The sequence below is a fragment of the Plasmodium relictum genome (assembly GCF_900005765.1).
Source record: "Plasmodium relictum strain SGS1 genome assembly, chromosome: 4".
Classification (NCBI taxonomy): Eukaryota; Apicomplexa; class Aconoidasida; order Haemosporida; family Plasmodiidae; genus Plasmodium; species Plasmodium relictum.
Window position 1 is genome coordinate 628,824 of NC_041682.1, and position 27,054 is coordinate 655,877.

The window sequence follows — 27,054 nt, forward strand, 5'->3', positions numbered from 1 at the left end:
ACATATATAAAAAAAAAAAAAAAAAAAAAAGTAACAAATGCATAAGGAATTAAAAAAGAAATATTTCTTAATTTTCTTTTATATTTATTTAAAGGTATAATATTATTAGGCAGTCTTAAATGTATCTTTAAAAGAAGTGTGTGATTATATTTTATATTACACACTTATTTTACATTTTTTTTTTTTTCTTCTTTAAATAAAAAAATATAATAAAATATATATAATGCACTATATGTTTTTGTAATAAATATGACATTCTATTTCTTCTTAAATAAAAAGAGTATTCCTTACATATATATATATATTTCTCTCTTTTTATTAAACTTTTTCATTTTTTTTAAAGACCTAGAGCTGTAAAGTTTATAATAAAAAAATATTACATATAAATTTAAACCAAAAAAAAAAAAAAAAAAAGAATACAAATAATATATTTTTAAAAATAACCAAAAGAAATATATGAAATAAATCACAAGCTATCTTAAATATAAAAAATATATATATATGCACTATTATATAATTCATAAAGCATGTGTTATTTAATAAATTATTTTTGCATTTAAAATAAATTCTTATTTTCGAGATATTTTAGTTTTCAATTATTGAATTAAAAAGTTACAAATAATATCAACTTTTTTATATTTAATAAGCAAAATATTTTCTTATATTCTTTTTATTATATTGTCTTTTTATATTTTTTTTTCTCTAAATTCGAGATTTAAACTTTTTTTTTTTTTTATACTAATCTTCTAAGTAATAATTTGAAGCTTATGTTTTCAAAATAATAAATATAATATTGTTCTTATAATTTTAAACTTATTAATATACACACGTATATATATGAATATAGGAATTTTTCTTGTTATTGACTATATTCAATTTTTTTTATATTAAAATATAATATTCATAAAAATATTTTATTACTCTTGTTTTTATTGTTACTATCTTCATATATATATTTTCTCAGACAAAAAAAAATGTTACATTTTTTTGTTAATTTAAAATAAAAATATATTTTTAATATTTACATTATTTTATAATGTTTAAACAATTAAAATATATAATAATATTTATACAAATATTACATTAATATATGAATTCATATTTATAATTAAAAAAAGATAATAAATATAAATGTTATAATTGTATTATACTTTTTTTTTTTTTTTAAATGTATCAGCATAAACTGATGCTTAAATCAATATAAAAAGCAATATAATAAAATATTTATAAGAAAAAATATAGAAAATTGTTAATTAGGATAACATAAAGAGAAATACGATAGCAAGGCTATAAAAAAAATCAAATATGTCATGATAAAAATCAAATTTGAGATATATTAGAAATACTAAATTTTTTTTAAAAAAAAATGAAAAATAATATTAAGAAATAAAAATTAGATATAAAATTAAGTGTTTATCTAAATAGAAAAAATAATACAAAAAAAAACAAAAAAAAAACAAAAAAAAACAAAAAAAAGAGAAAAAAAAATAAAATAGAAGAATTTCATGCATGTTAATGGATCAAAAAATTAACGTTCTCTCCTAGAAAACAAGTCATAGAAAAAAAAAAAAAAAATAAAAATAAAAATTAAGATTTGAAAAATTTTACATAGTGGACTGAGAAAAAAATTTATCAAACAATAAAGATTTCATATATATATATATATAAATATAAATCTCTCTCTATAAATATATATATATATATGTATATATATAAATACATATGTTATATATATGTAAACATAAGTATTATAAAAATAAAAAAAATAAAAATAAAAAAAAAAAAAAACTTAAAAATATAAAAATTATTTAGTAAATTAAGGAATAAATAAAAGAAAATTTTATTTCATTAATTGTAGATAAAAAATTAAAAAAAAAATTTTTTTTTTTATTGATAATTTTAATTATTTAATAAAAATTTATGCTGTTGTATATCCAACGCAGTTAAAATTTCGTAAATATTAATTTTTAAAAATAATTTATATAAAGTACCGTTTTAATAAAATGAAGATAGATGATAATAATAAAACGGAATGCTCTTCTGGTAGTTTAGAAAAGAATAAGTTTTTCAATACCTCATTTAAATATGTATTATCTGCATGTATAGCATCTTTTATATTTGGGTATCAAGTTAGTGTTTTAAATACTATAAAAAATTTTATAGTTGTTGAATTTGAATGGTGTAATGGTGTTGATAGATTAAATTGTGATACAAATACAATACAAAGTTCCTTTTTATTAGCATCAGTTTTTGTTGGTGCAGTTATTGGTAGTGGTTTTTCAAGTTACTTGGTACAGTATGGAAGAAGATTTTCCTTACTAGTAATTTATAATTTTTTTGTTATTGTTAGTATTTTGACGTCAATAACTCATCATTTTCACACAATTTTATTTGCTCGTCTATTAAGTGGTTTTGGTGTTGGTTTAATTACTGTTAGTGTACCTATGTATATATCAGAAATGACACATAAAGATAAAAAGGGAGCATATGGTGTTTTACATCAATTATGTATTACTTTTGGAATTTTTATCGCTGTATTATTGGGATTAGCTATGGGTAGTGGTCCTGATGCAAAGTCAAAGGATCCGTTATCTAACTTTGAAAAAATATGGTGGAGATTAATGTTTTTAATTCCATCTTTTATATCTCTTTTAGGTATTTTCTTATTAGTATTTTTTTTTAAAGAAGAAACACCATATTATTTATTTGAACATGGGAAAATAGAAGAATCGAAGAAAATTTTGAAAAAAATATATGGAACTGATGATGTTGATGAACCTCTAAAAGCTATTCAAGAAGCTATTGAACAAAATGAAGCAGCAAAAAGAAATTCTTTATCATTATTAGCTGCATTAAAAATCCCCTCTTATAGATATGTTATATTATTGGGTTGTATTTTATCAGGATTTCAACAATTAACAGGTATAAACGTTTTGGTTTCTAACTCAAATGAATTATACAAGGAATTTTTGGATAAAAATTTAATAACTATTTTAAGTGTGATTATGACCGTAATTAACTTTTTAATGACATTCCCAGCTATTTATATTGTTGAAAAAATAGGAAGAAAAACTTTATTACTATGGGGATGCGCTGGTATTATTGTTGCATATCTACCAACAGCTATTGCTAATGAAATTAATAGAAAATCACATTTCGTAAAAATGCTTTCAATAGTTGCAACTTTTGTTATGATTATTTCATTTGCTGTGTCCTATGGTCCAGTTTTGTGGCTTTATTTACATGAAATGTTTCCATCCGAAATAAAAGATAGTGCAGCAAGTTTGGCTTCTTTAGTAAATTGGTTATGTGCAATTATTGTTGTATTTCCATCAGATGTTATCATAAAAAAATCTCCATCTGTTCTTTTTATTATTTTTGCAATTATGTCTATTATTTCTTTCTTGTTTGTTTTATTTTTTGTTAAAGAAACCAAAGGAAATGAAATAGGAACAAGTCCATATATTTCAATGGAGGAAAGACAAAAGCATATGATAAATAAGGAGGCAGTTTAAATACATTTTTATTAAAATTAATTTAAAATTTATTAAGAAAAAAAAAAAAAAGAAATAGAAGAATAAAATAAAATAAAAAAGAATAAAAAAAAGCATGAACATTTGAAGAAAAAAGAAATATATCAATGATTTAATTAAAATTTTTTTTCTTTTTGTTTATTTTATTTTTTTATTTTTTAAATGAGATAAAAATATATGTTGAATAAGCTTGTTTCTTATAATTAATGTAAACATAAATGCATATGAGTTAACGATATTATTAGAATGTTTTTAGTAAATATTTTAATTTTTATTAAAAAAGGCAAATATATATATATTAGAACAACTGTAAACATTTTTTTTCTAAGAATTATTTATGGTATATATTAAAATAATGATACGCATTTTTTTTTTTTTTTTTTTTTTTTTTTTTTGTTTAGATTTCATACATATTTTACTTACGCTAAGTATTACATCTGAAAACAAATTATTTATTTTAATATTATTTTGAAGTTCTTTTTTAATGTATGCCTTTCATAGTTATTCAAATAAAATAAAAAATATGGGAAAATAAATGAAGATTTATATATTTTGAGAAAGTTGAATGCTATACAAAATTTAATCTTGTAGAAATAAAAAAAAATGACAAAATTTTTAAAAAAGAAAGCATTAAAGAAGAAAAGATATCTTTATTTCATAATTTAAAGAAATATAAAAGAACTATCAAATATTGATAGTGTAAACCATTGAAAAGAAAATATTTATAAAATTTTAAATGACAAAAAATAATACCTTATTTTATAAATATTACTTATTAAAATTTAACATATATATTTAAAAGAAGGGACATTTAAGATATTTATCATTTATAAATTTATAAAAAAAATTTCTTATTTAAGTAATAAAATTTCATAACAGTTTAATTGTTTTAACTTTTTTTTTTTTCTTATTTACATTATCAATTTTATATTTACTAAAAAGTTTTTCATGATAATGTTTCATATACATTATTATTAAATGAAAATGAGAGAAAAAAAAAAAAAAAAAAGCGCTACATATATATGCTAAAAAGAAAAAAAAAAAAGTTTTAATTTTATTATAAGTTTTATTATAACATAAAATAAATGAATAAATAAAAAGATAAAAATTAAAAATTAAATAAAAAAATGTGAATTAAATAATTTTTTTTTTTTTTTTTCTTTTAATATAATGATATGCTCCAATATATAAATTTAAAATCTTTATTTTTTCTTTTTATATTTTCATTATTAGCTAAATGCGGTATACCCGGATTACATAAATGGTTAATTAACAACTTTCCTAGTTGTGTAAAAGTTGTTCATAAAAATAATTTACTTGATATAAAAAACTTTAAAAGAAATATTAAAATAAATACAACTAAAAAAAAGGAAAATATATTTGAAGTAGATAATTTATTATTTGATTTAAATCAACTACTTCACAAAGCAAACGTGAAATTTATTAGTTATGACAATTATTTTTTTAAATTGTCTATCTTAATAAAAAATGTATTGAAAAAGTTTCATCCTAGTAAAAATGTTATTTTTGCGATTGACGGAATATGCCCATTTTCAAAATTGAAATTACAAATAAAAAGAAGAGCAAAGGTGAAATCACAAGAAAATGAAAACTTGCATATTTCTGAAAATGATAAATATATAAATGATATAACATGTGGAAGTATATTTATAAATAAAATTTCTTATTTTCTTGTGAATTTTGTAAAATATTTATCATCACTTCAGAAGTATGAAAATGTAAAATTTTTTGTTTCTACTGATAAAGAAATAGGAGAAGGTGAACTTAAACTTATGAATTGGATAAATAATTATGTTTATATCGAAAAGAACAAAAAAAAAACGAATAATAAAAATAATGACAATTCAAATAAACCACAAAGAGATATTAATATATTTGCTGGAGACAATAAAAAATATTATAAAAATGTAGAAGAAGAATCATTTGTTATAGTTGGTGCTGATGCAGACTTATTACTACAATGCTTAGCTTTAGACAATATACATAACATATTTATATATACATATCAAACATTTAATATGAATATATGTGATAATAAAAATAAGAAGGAAAATCATCTAATGGGATATGAAAAAAGTAATTTTACTAAGAATAATAAGGATGAATTAATAGGAAATTTAAAAAAAAATAAAAAAAAAATAAAGGTTTTATATAATTTAAGTACTTTTATTAATTTATTTTTAAATAAATATCCTCAATCTTTTGAATTTATAAAAAGAGATTTATTGATTTTATTTATTTTAAAAGGAAATGATTACCTACCAAAAATTAAAGAAGGAAATTTCTGCATTTTTTTTGAAGCATATTTTAAGATGTTAGAAAAAATTAAAAAAATTAAAAATGAAGAAATATACTGTGGATTTTTAAATAAAAATTATGTATTAAATAAAAAAAACTTTTTAACTTTTTTAAATGAAGTACAGAAAATTATTAGCTTTTCTAATAATTTTTTAAATTATAATAGTCAAGATGCTAGTAATAATAGCACAAATACAAATGAAAATATTTTTAAAGAAAATTATTCTTGTCTTCCGTTATCTTTCTTAAATGAATTAATAAGTAAACGTATAATAGAAAAGGATGATATACTAATAGAAATTATTAAAGAAAATGATTTATATAAATGTACTCTGACATATTTTAAAAATAATGAAAAATATTACTATTCAGCTGCTTCAAAAAAAAAAAAAATTTCGATGCATATAGCAGCTTATAGTCTCTTAAAAAATAATTTTTCTTCATATATAAAGTATATTGATTCAAAAATACTTGATAGCAACAAAAAGGAAACAAATGGCATTAAAGAGATGAATTGTGACGATTCACTAAAAAATAAAAGCTCTTATTTGGAAAAGGAAAAAAAAAAATTTAGCATAAGAGAAAAAGAACCTAAAATAAATGACGAGAGTAAAAGTAACATAATAAATAATGAAATAAAAAGCAGGGAAGTAAATAATAGGAATAGTAATAAAATGGATAAAACAAAAATTATTAATTCAAATGAAAAATGCAACTATGTATTTAATGGAAACCATGAAAATGAAGACATGAAAATGGAAATATATTTGACAAAGGTTTATCAAGAAAAATATAAAAATAAAATGAATTACGAAGAAGAAAAGAAAATTGTTGAAAATTATATACAAGGCATACATTGGGTAATAGAAATGTATACAAAGACATATTGCAAAAATTTTAATTTTTTTTACAAATATTTATCCAGCCCTTCATTATTAAGTTTGTATTACCATTTGTCAAAATCTGATGAATTAACAAATTATAATAGTGGCTATGAAAATATTATGAAAAATATTAATTTAAATATTTTTAAAAATAATTATGAATATTATAATTTTATTAATTTTTGTATTAATAAATACAATAACTTGAAATTCAAATTAAATTCTTTAAAAAATGAGCAACATGATGAAGAAAAAGAAGAAATTAAAAAATCTTCCTTTATAATAATGAATAAAAAAAAAAATAATTTTTTTGAAAATATATATGATATTTTATTTTCAAAAAATATAAATATTGTAAAAGATAATATTAAAAAATTAAATAAAATATTAAGAACTACAGTGTATAACAAAAGAATTATTAATTACTACTGGAATATCTACGCACAAAAATTAAAAAAGTTTTATAAAATAATATTTTACAAAGGTAAAAAAATATATATATCAAAATTTTCTTTATTTGAAGTAAGATTAGATACTAATAAAGCAAATAATTCTACTTACGAACAAAAACTTACTAAAAATAAGATTTACAATAATGAGGAAAAATTGGATATCGAATTTGATAATTTTAACGACAGATTAAATAATTTAAAAAAAAATAGAATTTTTTGTAAAAATTCATTAAATTACTCTAATAAAAAAAAGATAATAAAAAAAATAACACAAAAAAAATATATAAAAGTAGTTTATCGTTAAAATGAAAAGAAAAAAGAAAGAAAATCATATATATATATATAGTTTATCATCAAATATATATTTGTTAATAAAAGAAATGAAAATAGTATTATTAATGAAAAATTTAGCTTCAGCTTTTATTTTGTGTATCCTTTCCACTTTATTTTAAAATGATGTATTTTAATTTTAGATACTTTTTATTTATTTTAAAATTTTTTTTATATATTTGTAATCATTCATTATATATGTGTTAATTTTTTTAAGTATATTTTTTATATGAATGTATTAATTACATTTAATTTTAATTATTAAATATATTTTTATTGAATTATATTTTTTGAAATAATTAAAATGAATAATTTGTTTCTTTTTATTTTTTCATATTTTTTTTAATTAACAGTTAGTTTTATACACTTTTATAATTTAGAATTATAAATTTACATATTAATATAAAAAAAACAAAAAAAAAAAAAATACAAAAAATTGTGTTAGGAACTTATATGTAGTTTTTACATAACACTTTTATTTAGTTGTAATCTATGTTTTATAACTTTAATTTTTTGTTTTATTTGTATTCTTATAATAATAAATACTTTTAATATTCTTTAATAAAAATTGCTTATATTTATATATAAAAAAATAGAATTTTTATAAAGAATTTTAAAATATGTTTTTTAAAATATTTCCCTTGATCATCCAAAAAAAAAAAAATAAAATAAATTAGTACCCTTATGCAAATTAATATTTTAAAGATAAAGCATTAATAAAAATGAATTTCAAATAAGTTTCTTCTTATTTTATATATATCATAATTAATATAAAGTATTTCAAAATACATAAATATTTTTTTTGTATAAATTTATAACAAAATAAGTAAAAGCGAAAAGAATAGTTACAAATGCTTTTAATGCCTACATTAAGGAATTTAAAATTTTATCTTAATTTTTTAAATAAGAATTTCTCTAACTTTATGAAACAATTATAATTTTAAAAATAAAAACAATTCATATAAAAATTTATATATAAAAAATACTTTGGCATCATCTGTTATTCTATATATTTTTTTTTTAATTTTTTATAAAGCAAAATTTGAATATTTTTTATTATTATTTAGAGTTTTAAGGTAGATAATATTTTGTTTAATTTTTTATTAATTAAATATATTTATCTATATTCAAGTATAAAGTTATTTAGTCACAAGTTTTTTTCATCAAAATTATTTATTTGTAAAATTTTATTTTTTTAAATTATTATAATTTGTTTTTAACAATTTTTTTTTTTTAATTATTGATATAATTTTTTGAAATTAATTTATTATATATATATATATATATATATATTAATAAGAAAATATAAAAAAAAGAAATGGAAAACGTATTGTCGAATTTAAAGGATAGTAAACCTGATATTATTTTAACAAGCACACGTGAATTTACAAAGGATAAATCAGAAAAAAAAGTAAATTTGTCTATAGGTATATGCTGTACTGAAGATGGGGGGTTACATGTATTTAAAAGTGTATTAGAAGCAGAAAAATTAATTTTAGAAAAAAATAAGGAAAAACCTTATTTATTAAGTAATGGTACTAAAGATTTTTCTATTTTAACTCAAAAATTAATTTTTGGAGAAAATTCAGAATATATGAGAGACAAGAGAATATGTTCTATTCAGACAATAGGGGGTACAGGTGCTATATTTATAATATTGGAATTTTTAAAGGGTTTTAATATTGATAGTATATATGTAACAAACATTCCATATGTAAATCATATTTATATGATAGAATCATTTGGTTTTAATTTAAAATATTTGAAATATTTTGATTCTGAATTATTAGATATAAATTATGAATCATTTTTAAATGATTTAAGAAACATTGAAAATCGATCATGCATACTTCTTCAGGCCTGTTGCTATAATCCATGTAGTACAGATATTGAAGAAATGTATTTTGATGAAATAGCTGAAATAGTTTTAGAAAAAAATCATTTAGTTATATTTGATGTTGCTTACCAAGGTCTTGGAAATTCTGATATAGATAAAGATGTGCTATTAATTAGAAAATTTCAAGAAAAAAAAATTTCATTTGCTGTATGTCAATCTTTTTCTAAAAACATGTCATTATACGGTGAACGAGCTGGGGCTCTACACATTGTATGTAAAAACAAAACTGAGAGACAATTGCTTTTTAATAATTTACGTATTCTTATCAGAAGATTTTACACATCTCCTATTATTCATACCAATAGAATCGTTTGCGAAGTTTTAAAAAATGAAAAATTAAAATCCTTATGGTTAAAAGATTTATATGAATTATCCGATCGTATTAAAAATAATAGAATTTTATTTTTTGATAAACTAGAATTTTATCAGAAAAAATATAATTTAAATTATGATTGGAATATTTATAAAAAGCAAAAAGGTATATTTTCTTTTGTTCCAATTCTTGGTAATATTTACAAGAAGTTAAGGGATTATCATATATATATAATTGATAATGGAAGAATAAATATATCTGGTATAACTCAAAAGAATGTCGATTATATAACAGAAAAAATATGTCTTTGTTTAAGTGAAATGTAGACAAGAAAAAAAATATATATATTTACATTTTAATAAATATAGATAAATAACTTTTTTTTTTTTTTTTTTTTATATTTCATTTATTTTATTTTTAATTAAATTCTGTGATTTAAAAATTTATTTTATATTAAATTTGCTTTAATACATTTAGACACATATTTAGCAAAAAAAAAAATTTATTTTTTTTTTTGTTTATTTCTAAAATTATTATATATACATATATATATATATATAATAATTTTTTTATTTTATTTATTTTTTCATTAGATATAAATATATATATATATATATATATAATATTTTTAATTGTTATATATTTATTTTACATAAGAGTATATATAATAATTTTTTTTTTTCTATTTCTTCTTGCTGTAGAGCATTATATTTCATTTTTATATGTAATATTAGGATATAATATATAAATAATCTATATTTAGAAATAAATTCCTTTTTTATTGATTATTAAAAAGGTTATTTTATGAAATACTAAAATTTTAAAAAATATTATACATTTTTATTTGTTAACACATAAAAAAATGAGTTCAGAAAATTTCTACCAAAATTTGAAGAAACATATGCAAAGTCTTTTAATTAGAGTATTCAAATAAAAAAAAAAAATATATATAGATTTTTATTTTTGTTAAAAAAAAAAAAAATAAAAAATCATAATAATTTATTTTTTATTTATTTCTAAACAAATATAGTATATTTACAAGAAAAAAAAAAAATAAGTCAAAAAATAAAATTTTTTTTTTTAGAAATCTGATATTCCTTATTATAATCAAAATAATATCGTCGATATAATAACTGGAGTATTAGATAAGTTTACCAATGCAAATACTAATGTTATTAATGTTGAAGTATTATTTCCTATTATATATTTTTTTTTTTTTATTTTTGTATTCCAAATTTTTATACTGTTATTATTTATATTCTATATATTTTTATATTTAGCATATATTCGTTATTGCTAATTTTTATTTTTTTGTCTAGTATTTATTATTTGACTATTATATATTTATTAAATTATATACTGTCTATTACTTTCTACATTTATCAAATATTTATTTTATTTCTCTTTTTAGAATGCTATAAAAAATATAAAAGAAATTTTAGATAGAAATTTCGGTGTTGGATGGATATGTATAATAGGAGAATCATTTTCTTTTAACATCTCTGCTAAAGTTAAAATATATACATATGTACATATATATATATTTATATATATATATATTTAAACTTATTTAAATTTTTAAATTTCTGTTTATAGGAAAATTCATTTTTATTTTGTTTTTATCAAGGATATTTAGCAATAGTTGTTTTTAAATGCTGAAATTCTCCCCCCCAAAAAAAAGATATTCTTATATAAATAAGAAAACATATTTATTTTCAAATTTAATTATAAAAAAACAAAAATTTGCTTAATTAAATTTCTCTCCCTCTCTCTATATATATATTTGTATTTACTAAAACAATTTATTACTTTTTATAATTTCAAAAGAAAATATATGTATATACGTTTCTTAGTCTAATTGGATAATTTTTTTTTTTTTTTTAAATACTCAAATATATATATATATATATATTTTTCTTCTATATTATATAAAGTTAATATGAGTTTATTTATTTCTTCATTAAACGATGCATAAAAGTAAAACAAACTTATTTAAATATGATGGAATAGATAAAAGATTAAATTCTTTCTTTTTAAATTCAAATTATAGTGAGAGTAATAATGATAACAAAAATGTTCAACATATGAATTTTAAAAAGTGCGAAAAAGCATCTATTTTGCTTGACAATTTTAACATACTCAATCAAATTACTTTAAAAGAAGAAATTAAATGTTCTCAAAAAAATTCATTTAATGATTTTATCATATATAATTATGACAATAAAATATATGAAAATTCTGCAGATTCCAATTCTGCCACTTACGAAAAAGTTTTTGATTTAACTAAATTTAAAATTAAAGAAAAAAATTACGAAAATAGTTTAAATAAAAATTTACAATATGAAAATTATCAAAATATATATGAAAATAAAACTAAGAATATATATTATAGTAATGAATATGAAAAAGATGATGATGTCTATTATCAAAAAATTGTTTGTAATAATTATAAAGATGGAGAACATGATAATGGTAGTAATATTGATGAAAATCTAAATCATATCGACAGTTATCAAAATGAATATTATAATTACCATGATGAATTACAAAAATACAAAGGCATAGAAAAAAATGATTTTAAAAATACAAATATATGCAAAAATAATAAAAAAAGGAATAATTCTAAAAAAAAATATGAAAAATATAATTGTATTGAAAATATATTTGATTTAAAAAAAGAAAAGGATTTAGTAGAGAAGAAAAAAAATAACTGGGATCAAATGGAAAATAAAAATGAAATGAGAAATAAAGTCGATATAGTAAATAAAAATAACAATAATAACAATAAAAAGAAATTTTTAAAAGAAAATAATGTTAAAATCATAAAGAAAAGTGAAGCTCAATTAAATTATGAAAAACTTTTAAAAGAAAAAGTTACTTTTCATGAAGAAGAAAAAGAAAAAATAAAAAAAAGTTTCGAACATAAATTGGAAGAAATAACAAAAAATTATGAAGAAGAAAAAGAGAAAAAAAAAAACTTAATAAATAATATTTACACTAAATATATTAATATAAAAAATCTATTAATAAAAGCAAATAATGAAAAACATAATTTAAAAGAAGAAAATGATAAATTAAAAGAAGAATTAAAAAATCCGGCAAATTACTCTATAGAAAGTAATGTGTTAAATAATTATAAGGAGAAATTAGAGTATTATATATCTTTATCAGAAAATAAAGACATTAAAATTAAAAATCTAGAGGAAGAATTGAAAACAATAAAAAAAAATCTACTTCAAAAAGAAGAAAAAAATTATATAATATCTGAAGAGAAAACAAATATGTATAAAATGAATATGCTATTGAAAAAGGATACTACACATTTGCAAAAAAAACTAGAAAACTTAAAAAATATAAAAGAAGAAATGAAAGAAATGTTATTTTACAAAGAAATGAAGATAAATTATTTAGTTAATATATTAAATATTTTAGATGAATCAATTATGAATGAAAATGAAATTCAAAAACAACATAAAAACATAGAAAATGATAAAAAAGAGATAGATGCTATAAAAAATATAAATAAGAAAATTATAATAAAATCGATTCTTCATAAAATAAAAGATTTAAATAAAAAAATAAAAAAACATGGAGAAATACTCACAAATTTTCAAACTGAAGATGATAATTTTTTATATAATAAAGATGAGATAATAAGTAAAAACTATCATAACAATAAAAAAGAGAAAAATGATAATGAATTATTTGATAATTATTTTAATTCGCAAAACTTTATTTTAAATGAAGACGAACATAATTTAATGAAGGAAAATGAAACTGTTGAAACTTTTTTTACAAATTATAACATAAATAATACAAATGATGTTCTTAAAAATAATTTAGAAGCAAAACTAGAAATACAAAGTAGACAAAATTCAAATACAAAAGTAAAAATAAAAGGAACAAACAATAATAGCCAAATAATATAATTATAATTAGTGATAATGATAAAATAGACTATATAAATCATTCAAATTTATAACATTTATTTCATATATATAATATAAAATAAAATATTATTTGCTAGTGTACTCAGTTATATATATAGATAGAAAAGAAAAAAGAATTTTTTTAAAATTTAAATATTTGCTATTAGTAAAAAAAGAAAGAAAATTTTAGGATCTAATTATAATATGAAGTATCCACTTCTTAACTAATCTTGAAAATTAAATTAACTTTATAAAGCTAATTTAAAATATTATGAATAATAAACAAAATATAGTAATGAACATAAATTTACACCTTTTAATTTAGGAATAAAAAATATGAATGCAACATTGCATAATTATCCTTTATAAAAAAAAGAAAAAAAAATTAGTGTTTATACAAAAAAAAAAAAAAGAAAAAAGAAAAAAGAAAAAGCTATTTCTTGTAAGCATAGCATATTTTAAAAACTATATATATATTTATTATAAAATAAAAATAGTAAAAGATTTAATAAAAAAGATGTATGTTTTTAAAAAATAAAAAAATTATACGGTCATTTATAAAAATAGACCCAAATTAAATCTCAGACAAAAAAAATAAAATAAAATAAAATAAAATAAATAAATAAATAAATAAATAAATAAATAAATAAAATAAATTTAGAATTATTTATTTTTTCTTTTTTTTTTTTTTTGTATTTTCCTCCTGTATTATAAAAAAAAAAAAATAAAATTTATATTTCATATTTTTTACTTTTTTATAATAAATAAAATATAATTTTTTTTCTTAGTCTTACCTCAATTATTTCATTAGCTAATAAATTAGCCTTTTCAGTAGTTTCTTTTAATTTTTTTTCTTTTATTTTTTGTTTTTTTATTGTATTTTTTAATTCTTCTTTTTTTTTTTTTTCTTCTTCTGCTTTTGCTTTATTGTGATGATAAATTTTGTATGCATCCGATATAATTGATTCTCCTAAACAATTTTAAAAAAATAAGTAAAATTTAGAGCATATCATAAAATAAATAAATAAATATATATATATATATATATATATATATATGTGTATTTTTTTTATTATGAGTACCCCATTTATTTGTTAAACAGTTGGCTTCAAATATGATTCTGTTAAATTCTTCTAAAAAATCGTCACATTGCTTATAAAAAAAAAAAAAAAATAGATAATTGAAAGAACAAAAAATTATAAAATTATGAAAAATAATTGTATAAATATATATATGCAAATTTATGAATTCATAAATGTTAATACTCCATCGAGCTGTTTCGACATGTTATCATCAATATAATAATTATTATATAATCTATATTTTTTATTTTTGTCTTGAAATATTTTATTGCAAATAGGTAAAAAACAAATAGCTTTCTTTAGTAATAAAACTTTTAATTTTACTACATCTTCATTTGCTAATTTTCTAATAAAGAAAATAAAATTAAAAAATAATTAGATAAATATATATATATATATAAAATGAATTAGAAAGGTTAACCTCATCCAATTATTTTGGGGATCATCAACTTCATTGTCTTCTATATATTTAGTATCATTATAAATATCATCTAGTATATTTTCTATATATTGTACATTTTGTTTATATTTTTCATTTTTAATTTCACCATTTAATTCTTCGAGTATATCAGTATTATAATTAGCTTCTATACCTCTTTCAATTTTTAGATAATATTTATACTTCTCTATTTCATATTTATTTGAAAAATTATCATATGTTTCATATTGTTTATTGTCATATTTTAAACAACTAAAAAATTCATTTCTTTTATTTTTTTCATGAATAAATTTTGACACATTTCTATATACGAAAAAAGAAAATATCAAAAAAGGAATTATAACAAAAACTACGTATAAGAATAGCATCTTTAAAGAAAAAAAAATGTATTTATTAATGTATACACATAAAAACAATTTTTTTTTTTTTTTTTCTTGACAAATTAGAATATTTTCCAACACTTTTTATTTGTGATTATTAAATTACAAATAAAAAAAAATAAAAAAAATAAATATAAGTAAATAAATAAATAAAATAAGTAAATAAATAAATAAATAAATAAATAAATAAATAAATAAATATATATATATATAAAATTTAATACAACAAAACAGAGAAAAAAAAAACCTTAATATGTTTTTTATATTTAATTTTTTTTTTTTTTTATTAATTTTAATATAAGATAAACATAGTACAATTCTTTAAGTTATTTAGTATATGCAATTATTTCTTATGAAAGATAAAAATGAAAATACAAAAAATATATCAAAAATGAATGAAAATATTCATTAATTTAAAAACCAAAAATTTTTAAAATGAAAAATTTGATTATTATACAATAATATAGATTATTAGAATAAAACAGCACTTTTGGTTTTCCATATTTTTATTGGAACATTATTGTAAATATTAGTATTACTATAAAATTAAAAAAAAATGATTTTTTTTTAAATGAAGTAATTCTAACAATAGTTATATAAAGAATTCTAAATATAATTATATGCATTTGTACATATACTTTTTTTGTTATAATAATATATTGCATAATATAACTGTAACTTTTTATATTTTCTTGGATAATATTTTTGTGCAGTAATTAGGATTTCTTATCTAAATATGTTTTAGGATGTATGATATTTTATTCTTTTTTTTTTTTTTTTTGTCTTTTTGAAATTCAATATTATTTTATTAACTATAAAAAGAATTTTATGAATTACTGTAAACATAATTAAGAAAATATAATGGTTTTATTTTATAAACTAGAATTAGAGTTATTGAACTAAAAGTTGTTGATATTTTCCTATTGAAATTATTATTTTTATATTTTTTCTTTTCAATAAAAATAGTATGAAACGACTATATAATCGAAAATAATATTTTATAATATCTTATAATGTTAATGTATAAATATTATAAGACAACATTAAGTGAAATGAGTTACTAATAAAATTAAATTGTGATACTATTGATAAGTAAATTAAGATTTGTATAACATTACAATTCAACAATTATTCATAAAAATTATAAAATAAATGTAAAAATACGTATTATTTAAAAAATTTTTTTTTTATAATATTACACTATTAGAATTTTATGCTTCTTAAAATTATCGTGTATTTCAATGAGTTGTGTGAAATAATAAAAAAAAAAAAAAAAAATTAAGAAAAATGAAATTTGTGTGAAAAAAAAAAAAAATAAATTGATTATAATAAAATAATTTTTCAGGTTTATTTAAAAAAAAAAAATATATATTTTTTTGTATTAAATCTATCACAATACTTTTTTTTTTTTTTTTTCTTAATAGCTTTATAGTATTTTTACATTGTATAATATTTTTTTATTTGCATTTCTCTATACGTTTTTTAATTCATATTTTTTTTAATTTTTCTTATATATAAAAAAAAAAAAAATCTAATAATTTTGCACCTTTTTTTTTTTTTTATTTTGAATTTATGAAAAATAACAAAAATAAGTAAAAGAATGTTGTATATATAAATAAAATAAATATATCTAGAATAAATAAAGTTTTATAATTATATTTATTATATTATTTTTTTTTATATTTTTTTTTATTTTTTTTACTGAGCATGCCAATTTTTTAAAAAGATGAAGTAAAAAAAAAAAAAAATTTGATTTTTTGTGTGTTTAAGAAGACTTTGATTTTGTTTTATACATACTTTTTTTTTTTTTTTTTCATTTGATATTTTAAGTTGTTTATTAATTTCATATTTATACATAGATTGGTGTATTATAGTTTATGCTATTTTAAAATTAAGAAAAACATTAAAAAATCAATTAATTAGTAAATATATTTTTAATTTTTTAATCCTATTTCCTTTATTTTCTAAAAACAACAACAAAGAAAAAAAAGGCAAAAAGTAAAAAGATAAAAAAAAGAGTTTTTTTATGAGCAAATATGGTTAAAAATGTCTTTTATCTAATTTTTATATTTTCATTTTTTCTGCTAATAATTAAATGTAAATATATAACGAATGAAAAAAAAGAAAGAAAATTCGAAGAAGACAATATAAGTTATCATCAAAGAAATTTAAGCAAGCACATTAAAAAGGAAATAAAATTAACAGATGCTAATAATGAAAATGAAAGCAGGAAAAAAGATAAAGATGTAAAAATTAGTGATATTAATGAAGAAAATAAAAATGAAAAAGACAGAAATAAAAGTAAATTAGATATTAAAAAGATAAATGAAAATTATGTAAACGTAAATGCAAGTTATGAAAATGAAAGTAAAAAAGGAATAAAAAATAGAAAGAAAAATATAAAAAAACAGGAAAATTTCATTCTAGCATATGAAGAAGAAATTGGAAAATATGACAAAATAATGGATGAGTTAATATTAAGAAGTATAAATAACAAAAATTATGATTATTTTAATATACTGGAAGAATATTCACTAAAAACAAAAATAAATAGTGATATTTATAATTCGTTAAAAGATATAATAACACTTGTTAACAGTAGTAATATACTTATACACTCTTATATTGAAAAAAAAAAATTATTTAAATATGATATTAAAGAAAATATTTTTAAAAGACATTTTATTTTATCTTTATTTCGGTGGTATAACAGTTTCAGATTAGTTGAAACATGCTTTGACAAGACCAATTATATATTTTATATTGATGATCATAAAATATATTCTTACAAATACACATATAAACTAGTTTTAAATTTATTGAATTCAGAAAATTTTTTATTTTATGTTAACTTAAATAAAATTTCTTTTATGAAAATACTGGATAATTATAATAAGCATCATTTTAAAATTAATAATACTATAAGAAATTATCCTCCTCATATGTACGTTTGTGAGAGTTTTAATGATTTTATTTATTCTTATTTTTTTCATTATAATCATCAATTTTTTGAAAAACATAAACATTTAATAGATAAAGATGTTTGGTATAATAAAGTTACTATTAGTAATAATTTATTCAAAAAACTAAAAAGATTAAATAATAATTTGATTTTATATAAATTTAAGAACAATTCAAATATAAAAAATTATTTAGATTTAGAAATGACATTGGTTTTCTCAACATTTAAAGAATTTTTAATTGATATATTGAATAATTTATACAATGAATATTACTTTGATAATTTAAGATATATAAAGAAAAGAAGTAGATTTAAGGATGAGGAAAACGATGAAATAAATAATATTCAAAATGAAATGATTATAAATGATAGTGTAAATAGAGATTTTATTAATGATGATATTCCAAATTATTATGAAGAGAATAAAGAAAAAAATGCAAATATAAATATGAATAATTCTGAATTAAATAAAAGATATAACAACATGCGCGATTATAATAATATAGGAGATTATTACAATGATAAAATTAACAGCAATACTAAAAATAAAGAGAATAAATACTTTGATGGCCATAATGGTAATATAAATGGCAAAAAAGTAAATAATGAAATTAATATTGATAAAATGAAAAATGATGTAAATAAATTATACGATCGTAGTTATGAAGAAAATTTGAAATATAATGATATGGAGAGTTTAAAAAAAAAGGAAGAAAATAGTACAGTGTTAGAAAATTTAGAAAATGAGAAACTAGATGAAGCAGAAGTTTTAGAAATAAAAGATGGTGATAATGAATTATGGAATAATCTAATAGAATCTTACAGTAAATTAGCAAATAGTGAAGATTTTAGAAAGTATAATAATTACATATTAAAAAATATTAATAAAATTTTTAATTTATCTTCAGAAAAGAAAGATGAATTAAATAATTATAAAAATAGATATGAATTGAAAGATGGTTATATAATTAATAATATTACTGATAAATACATACCCTTATTGTTCAATCCAATCAAAGATATTTTTAATTATTTAAATCAAGTTCATATTAAAAAAAAAATAAATTTTAAAGATATTTATGAATATCTAATGACTATTAATAATTTTAATGAAGTGAATAATTTTTATGATGGTCATATACAATGTAGAAGTAGTATATTTTTTAAGGAAGATTTTTTTTTAAGCAATTATGCAAGTAAGGAAGAAGAGATAAAAAACAATATAATAAATATAATTGATATAAATGAAATGTTTAAGAAAAAATTTGATTTTGGAGTTAAAGAAAATAAATTCAATAATTCATTAGTTAATAATCAAAGTGATGATGATAAGAACGAAGGAATAAGTAAAATCATGGAAAATGAAAATGTTAGAAATAGGAGCGATATTAATAATATAAGTAAAAAAAATGAAATGAATTACTATGATTATTATAATAATATAAATCTAAGTGCATATACCCCTGCACCTATGCTAATGAAAGATAAAATTCATGATCAGTTAAAATTATTAAGAAAAAAATTTATTGATAAATTAAAAAATGAAACTAATTGTGTATTAGCATTTCTTTATTTAATTGGTGTAAATGATCATAATGGAAAGCTACAATTTCCTTTTGGATTTCCTAGAAATATTGATAAGTCCATTAATTTAATAAGAAAAGGAAAAGATGGATTATGCAATTTTTTGAGTGGTATATTGTATCATATAAATTTACCAATTTTTGTAAATAATTCGTCTATATCTATTACTACAGAAATTAACGATGATGTAATTGGCATTAATGAAAATTCGGTTAATAGTTTTTTTTATATTTATCATAAAAATAAACCAGTATTACGTAATCATGATTTCTTATCTGATGAAAATAGAATAATACCTAACAAAGTTGATCACATAAAATCAAAAATTGTATCATATTCATTAGGATCTACTAAAGACGATTTTTATAGTAAATTGGCGTTTACAAATAATATTATTAGATTAAAATATAAAAATAAGATGAATAATGTGTATTTAAAGGATTATTTTGATTTTACATATGATAAAAAAAATTATAAAAATTCATATATCAAAAATAATATATCTCCTTTTTTAACATCTTGCGATTATTTGTTAAGTAACATTTTAGGAGTAGTTGTTGATTCTCTAAAGACAGCATCTACTATTGAAAGTGGGATATATGAAGAAAGTATAAATGAAAATCATAAGCATTTAATACAAAACAGTTTAGATAATAATAATAAGAATTTATATGAGTATTTTTTAAAATTAGCAGATAGTAGAAATTCATATGCTTTGGCAGCCTTAGGAGAAATTTATTTTTTAGGAAATGAAAATATAGGCATAGAAAGGGATGAGCAAAAAGCTTTTGAATTTTGGAAAAAAGCGGCTGATCAAGGAGATAGTATATCTGCTTTATCAACAGGATATACGTATTTAGATGAATACAAAAAGTTTACAAGAAAAGAAGAAATTATTAAGAAAATGAATAAAGAAGAAATAATTAATTTGATACAATCAGAGAATTCGAATAATGGGAAAAATAATACCGTATTTGATATATATCAAGAATACAACAAGAAAAAAAAAAAAAAAAACACTAATAAAAATGAGAAAAAAAATAGCTATAGTAGTAATACTAATGATAATGATAGTAGTAAAAATGACAATACTAATAATAATAATGACAGTAGTAAAAATGACAAGAGTAATAATAATAATAATAATAATATTAATAATAATAATAATAATAATAATAATAATAATAATAATAATAATAATAATAATAATGATAATAATAATAATAATAATAATAATAATAATAATAATAATGACAATGGAAATAATAATAAGAATAAAAAGGAGGAAAATTTTAATGATTATCATTCTTTTTTCTCAACTGTTAATAAGGAGTCACTTTCTAAAACTGTTGTTTCAAATGAAACTAATAATTCACCAGATAATATATCAAATAATTCTGTTTCGCCAGATAGATCCTATATTCAAAATAATTCAGGTAATTATAATTTTTTTATGAATGGAACACCTAATTTTTTTGATTTTTCTAATGATACTTATCAAAATAATTCAAATAATATAAATATAAATGATATAAATAATAGCAATATGAATGTTAATAACGTAACTGAGGATAACATTAATATAAATAAAATTGATGTAGATATTAAAAGAATTAATGTGGTCAATGAAAATACTGAAAATTCTTGGAGAACTAATGATGGAGAAAACTTGAAAGGAGAAAAAGAAAAAGATAAGGATGATGAAATGATAAACAATTACCTATTTAATTTAAATAAAAAAGCTAGCAAAGCCTTTAAGAATGCAGAACATTATTTTCATAAAGCTATAAGAAGTAATGATGAAAGTCTGGAAAATATTTTGGCCAAATATAATATATATAAATTTGGTTTAGGTAGAAAACAAAATTTAGAGATGGCAGGATATTACTTAAAAAAAGCTGCAGAAAAAGGAGATAATATTTCTCAAATGTTATTAGGTCATTATTATTCAGGTACAGACATTGGGATTAAATTAAGTGATTATAATGAAGATAAAATAGAAAATTTAAAAAAATCATACAAATATTATGCATTATCAGCAAAAAACGGAAATTTAATTTCTTTATATAACAAAGGAATATTAATATTAAAAGGTATAAATCCCAAATTTAAGTCGTTTAATGAAAAATGCGAAAGAACATTGAAATATTTTCATTTTATTGGATTATTCAATGAGCGTTTATATGTTTTAACAAAGTTGTTAAGAAGAAATTATGAATTCAAAGATTATACTGGATCTTTATTATTATCTATCATGTTATCAGAGTTAGGAGACCACCCAAGTAATGTCAATGCTTCGTTGTTGTGGGATAAAAAAAAAAAAACTATGCAAAAATTTACAGAAAAATATAACATTATTGAAGATATATTAAAGAATTTCAAAACTTCTTTAAGTAATGAAAATAAAAATATAAATAGTGATGATAATAAAAATGTTCATAATGATTTTATATTAAATTCCAATAATATTGATAAAATTATAAAAAGAATATATAATAAAGAAAAAAGTGTTAAATATGCATATAGAAAAAAGGCAAAACAAAATTCAGGATTACTGCTAAAAAATTGTATGATGATTAATGCTTTTGATAAAAAAAATTATTTTCTTCAAATGAAATTTTGTTATTATTTGAAAATGGAATTATTACAATATAGTAAGGGAACTGATAATTATAAAAAAAGTGTGAGTAATAATAATAATAAACATACGAAAAGTAAAACAATATATAATAAAAAGGAAGAAAAAAAAGAAATCAGTTATTACGATACATATAACTTAACTAAATCTTTTAGTCAAATAGATTTATTTGAAAAATATGATAAAATTATAATAAATGAAATGAAAAAAGAAAAAAACATTGAAGAGAAAATTAAAAAAATAAAAAAAATGAAGAATATAATACTAGAATATTTCAGAATTACCGAATTTTTGCATTGCTATCATAAGCCAATATCATACTATCAAATTAAATTAGAAGAAGAAAAGCAAATGAAACAACGTAACAATAATAATTATGTTGGAGAAAATAATATAGAAGGAAAGGATTTACATGAATCTGAATTCTCGAGATATTCAACTTTACTAGAAAATCATGATATTCAAGAAATATTTTACTATAAAAAGAAATATACGTCGAATATATTTGAGGAAATTCAAAGTTTCTCAAAAAATTGTGATGTATGTAAACAGTATTACGATATATATTCTTCCTATTATGGATATAAAAAATCAACCGTTAATTTGATAAAAAAATATCATGAAGGTGATGAATACACTATAAGAAGTAAACGAAAAGAATTGCAATATTTGTTAAGAGATTCCGATGCGCAAAATCATGAATCTCTATATTATAAAGCTCTTTTCTTAGAGCACAATAATTTAGACAATTTGCAAAGTATTTTAGAAATTTATTCTAAACTAGCTACTGATAATCATAATGCTTGTAATGTTATTGGGGTTTTAGGTATTTTAAAGATTTTCTTTAAAAAAATATTCTTTGACATAAACATTTTTAATAGAAAAAAGAAATATCAATTTCCGCTAAATACACTATTAGATTCTAACAAGTGTCCTTTACAAAAATATTTTATATTTAAAACTAGTTTTGATCAAAAATGTTTTAATTTTGATTATTTGTTAAAAGATAATTATATTTATTCTCAAATTAGATATCTTGATTTTTTTAAGGTTTTTTATAATTTAATTTCTTCTTTTTTTAAAATAAAATAATATATATATATATTATGTATATTTAATTAGTTATTTTTTATTTTTTTTTGTTTATAATAATTTAAAATTCCTTTTTTTTGTAATTATGACTTCTTAAAATACAAAAATTTTATATATATAAAGTATGTATATGTATATACATTTATATATAATTTTTTTTTCACGTTTATAAATGTGATATTTTTTTTTTTTTTTTATTTTTCCATCAATTTGTAAAAGAATATTTCATTTCAATATTTATTCTTTTTTCCTTTTTTTTTTTTTTTTTCTTTATCATTATAAATTTAATTCTTTAATTTTTTTTTTTTTTCCACTGTTATTTGATAATTAATAAATTATTAATTTAAAAAAAAAGAAAAAGAGAGCACATAATAAATTAAAATATATTTATCGATATTATATCATAATAGAATGATAAATTTATAATTATTATTATTTTAAAAAAAAAAATTATAATAAGATATTTCTTTTATTGTCATATGAAAGTTAAAAAAGGAAAATTTAAGTTACATTTTTATATGTAATATAGTAAATAAATAATAACTTTAAGAATTTACTAAAAAATATTAGATTATTTTTTATTTTTTTATTTTTCTATATATGTTTGATTAAATTTTATGAGGCTTTTTTTTTAAAGGTAATATATCTTTTATACCATTAAATGCATCCGTTTTTCTTTTTTTATCTTTTATAGTAAAACTTGTATTTTTAAATCTCTTGGAAAAACTTAAGTATTCTTGTACATTTTCTCTTTTTATATGAATTTCGTAATTACTAACATCATTTGAACTGTTCTTATCATTTAATTTTTTTATATCTAAAATCCCTACATTTATTAGCATCAATGTTGTTAAAAAGTTTCTACATATTTGATACTGATCTTTATCTTTTAAAATATTTGAGAAATATATCTTATCTCCGCTATTCATAGTATAGTTAATGATACTCTTTTTATAATCATCCACATCATATTTTGGTTGTTTTCTTAAAATTTCTAATTTTTCTTCAAGAAATAAATTCCATTTATTTACCCTACAAAATTAAAATAAATTAATAAACTAGAAATATTATATATTAGACAAAATAAAAAGACAAAAAACAAGCTATAAAATATAATATAATATAATAAAATATAATGAAATAAAATATAATAAAATAAAATATAATAAAATAAAATATAATAAAATAAAATATAATAAAATATAATGAAATAAAATATTACCTGTCATGAATTTCATCATCAAATGAAACAAAAAATTGATCTGAATCTTTTTTTTCAAACACTTCTAAAGGAAAGTTATTAATATCATCATTAAATGATCTGGCATCAACAAAATTATCTAAAGTTAATTTTTCTTCAATTAATCGATTTTCTTGATTTTTTCCATCATTAAATTCATCATCTATTAATATTTCACAATCGTAGTTTGGCTTATCATCATAAAAATCTAAGGAAAAAAATTTCTCAACGTTTTTTCTTCTTTTTAAATCTTTTATTAAATTATAGATTAGCGGTTCTAAATAATAAAAAGAGAAGTTTAAACCTAATTTTTGAGTATATAATTCAGGTATTTTTATTTGATGAAATATTTTTTGATCATTTGAATATTTTTGATTATATGTTTCTTTTTCTTTTTCTTTTTCTTTTTCATCTTGATTTTCTTTATCACTTATTTCTTCTTTTCCATTTTTTTCATTCTTAATGTTTTTTTTTATTATATCTAAAATTTCGTTAGGTTGCATATATCTGAAAAAGTCATCACAATTTTTTATGTTTTGACAATTTAAAACATAATAATTAGGTAATATTTTGATATCAGTCTCTACTGTTAAGGATTTATTTCCATCTGTATGAGTATTTTCATCTAATATATAAAAACATTTTTTTTGCTCATCATATTTATTTAAAATATTTTTTTTATTTCTTAAAATACCAAGTGAAAAATCATAATCAAAAAAATCTTGTTTAAATAAAAATATATCAAAACACAATTTCTCACACAATAAGTCTCCAATATGATTAATTTTATATATATCTTCAACATTTCTTTTTTCTTCAATATATTTACTTAAATTATTTGATAAGTAGGTAGAATGCCTAGAAAAAAAATCATATTTTTCAAATAAAATTGTACTATTTTTATTTTGAATAGAAAAATTAAATTGATCATTTATAAAAATATTATAATCATTTATATCTAATAATAATACCCCATCATTTTCAAGAAACATTTTATCAAAATTCAAAGAATTTAAGGAGTTTTTTTCTAATATCTCAAATTCATTAATATGTTCTATTCCATTGTTTGATTCAAGATCATTTTTTGTATTGCTATTGTTATTTAATGTATTTATTTCGCCATCATTATTTTCTTTTTTTTTAATATTTTCAGAAAATAAAAAAGTAGGTAATGGAATTGTTTTTACTAATAAATCATCTTCTATTATTTCATTTTCACTTGCAGTATTTTTTAAGTTTTTTATTTCATTAATAAATAAATATTCTTCTTCATAAGCTGTAATTAACTGTTTTTTTGAAGAATTACTATTTTTATTTTCTTTGTAAATATTATACAATGTATTATGAGCTAAATTATGTAAATATTCAATTTTTTGACTAAATATTTTAACACAATTTTCAACAAAAATAGCAGCAGAAGTGAAACTGTTCATAAAGTCTTTTTCATTTTCGTTTTCATTTATTTTTTCTGAATTTTCGAAAATATTTTTGTCTAAATGATTTAAAAATCCTTGTAGTGTACTAGTTAAATCAAAATTTATACACTCATTTGTGTTATTACATTTTTGTAAATTTTGCATTAAAATACTTAGTTCATCTGAAGAAGACATTATAAGTAAATGAACAATAAAATAAAAAAGACATTAAAAATTAAATTTGAAATTATAAATATTCAAGTATAAGAACATATGTTATCAATAATGGGAACTTTTATTATTAATAATAATAATAGTAATTACATTAGTGTTATTAATTTTTTTTATAATTTATATATATATATATATATATATATATATATATATATATATATATATATATATATATACATATAGTAATAAAATTTTAAAAAATTATAATTTAACTGAATAATTTATTTAAAAACTAAAAAAAAAAAAAAAAAAAAACCAACAAATATTAAATACAAGAAATAAAATATTAGACACACATTAAAATATTAATAAATTAATAAGTAAGAACATA

The 27,054-nt window shown here is 17.6% G+C and overlaps 8 protein-coding genes across 8 annotated transcripts; 6 read left to right on the forward strand and 2 right to left on the reverse strand.

Annotated features, from left to right (window-relative positions):
- Window positions 1–2,003: 2,003 nt before the first annotated feature.
- Window positions 2,004–3,515, forward strand: HT (hexose transporter, putative; the record flags this gene model as incomplete). The annotated part of the gene is made up of 1 exon (XM_028680322.1): window positions 2,004–3,515. The coding sequence occupies one exon, from the start codon at window positions 2,004–2,006 to the stop codon at window positions 3,513–3,515; it is 1,512 nt and encodes a 503-aa protein (XP_028531831.1).
- Window positions 3,516–4,708: 1,193 nt separating this feature from the next.
- On the forward strand, window positions 4,709–7,492 carry PRELSG_0417300 (conserved Plasmodium protein, unknown function; the record flags this gene model as incomplete). The annotated part of the gene is made up of 1 exon (XM_028680323.1): window positions 4,709–7,492. The coding sequence occupies one exon, from the start codon at window positions 4,709–4,711 to the stop codon at window positions 7,490–7,492; it is 2,784 nt and encodes a 927-aa protein (XP_028531832.1).
- Window positions 7,493–8,836: 1,344 nt separating this feature from the next.
- AspAT (aspartate aminotransferase, putative) lies at window positions 8,837–10,054 on the forward strand (the record flags this gene model as incomplete). The annotated part of the gene is made up of 1 exon (XM_028680324.1): window positions 8,837–10,054. One exon carries the CDS (start codon window positions 8,837–8,839, stop codon window positions 10,052–10,054), a length of 1,218 nt encoding a protein of 405 aa, XP_028531833.1.
- A 536-nt stretch (window positions 10,055–10,590) lies between these two features.
- On the forward strand, window positions 10,591–11,387 carry PRELSG_0417500 (dynein light chain, putative; the record flags this gene model as incomplete). Its single annotated transcript, XM_028675225.1, has 4 exons — window positions 10,591–10,650; window positions 10,813–10,914; window positions 11,140–11,238; window positions 11,325–11,387. The coding sequence occupies 4 exons, from the start codon at window positions 10,591–10,593 to the stop codon at window positions 11,385–11,387; spliced, it is 324 nt and encodes a 107-aa protein (XP_028531834.1).
- A 308-nt stretch (window positions 11,388–11,695) lies between these two features.
- On the forward strand, window positions 11,696–13,657 carry PRELSG_0417600 (conserved Plasmodium protein, unknown function; the record flags this gene model as incomplete). The annotated part of the gene is made up of 1 exon (XM_028675226.1): window positions 11,696–13,657. One exon carries the CDS (start codon window positions 11,696–11,698, stop codon window positions 13,655–13,657), a length of 1,962 nt encoding a protein of 653 aa, XP_028531835.1.
- Window positions 13,658–14,412: 755 nt separating this feature from the next.
- On the reverse strand, window positions 14,413–15,546 carry PRELSG_0417700 (conserved Plasmodium protein, unknown function; the record flags this gene model as incomplete). Its single annotated transcript, XM_028675227.1, has 4 exons — window positions 14,413–14,624; window positions 14,740–14,809; window positions 14,923–15,085; window positions 15,161–15,546. The coding sequence occupies 4 exons, from the start codon at window positions 15,544–15,546 to the stop codon at window positions 14,413–14,415; spliced, it is 831 nt and encodes a 276-aa protein (XP_028531836.1).
- Window positions 15,547–17,594: 2,048 nt separating this feature from the next.
- PRELSG_0417800 (conserved Plasmodium protein, unknown function) lies at window positions 17,595–23,834 on the forward strand (the record flags this gene model as incomplete). Its single annotated transcript, XM_028675228.1, has 1 exon — window positions 17,595–23,834. The coding sequence occupies one exon, from the start codon at window positions 17,595–17,597 to the stop codon at window positions 23,832–23,834; it is 6,240 nt and encodes a 2,079-aa protein (XP_028531837.1).
- A 608-nt stretch (window positions 23,835–24,442) lies between these two features.
- On the reverse strand, window positions 24,443–26,684 carry PRELSG_0417900 (conserved Plasmodium protein, unknown function; the record flags this gene model as incomplete). The annotated part of the gene is made up of 2 exons (XM_028675229.1): window positions 24,443–24,866; window positions 25,057–26,684. The coding sequence occupies 2 exons, from the start codon at window positions 26,682–26,684 to the stop codon at window positions 24,443–24,445; spliced, it is 2,052 nt and encodes a 683-aa protein (XP_028531838.1).
- Window positions 26,685–27,054: the final 370 nt, after the last annotated feature.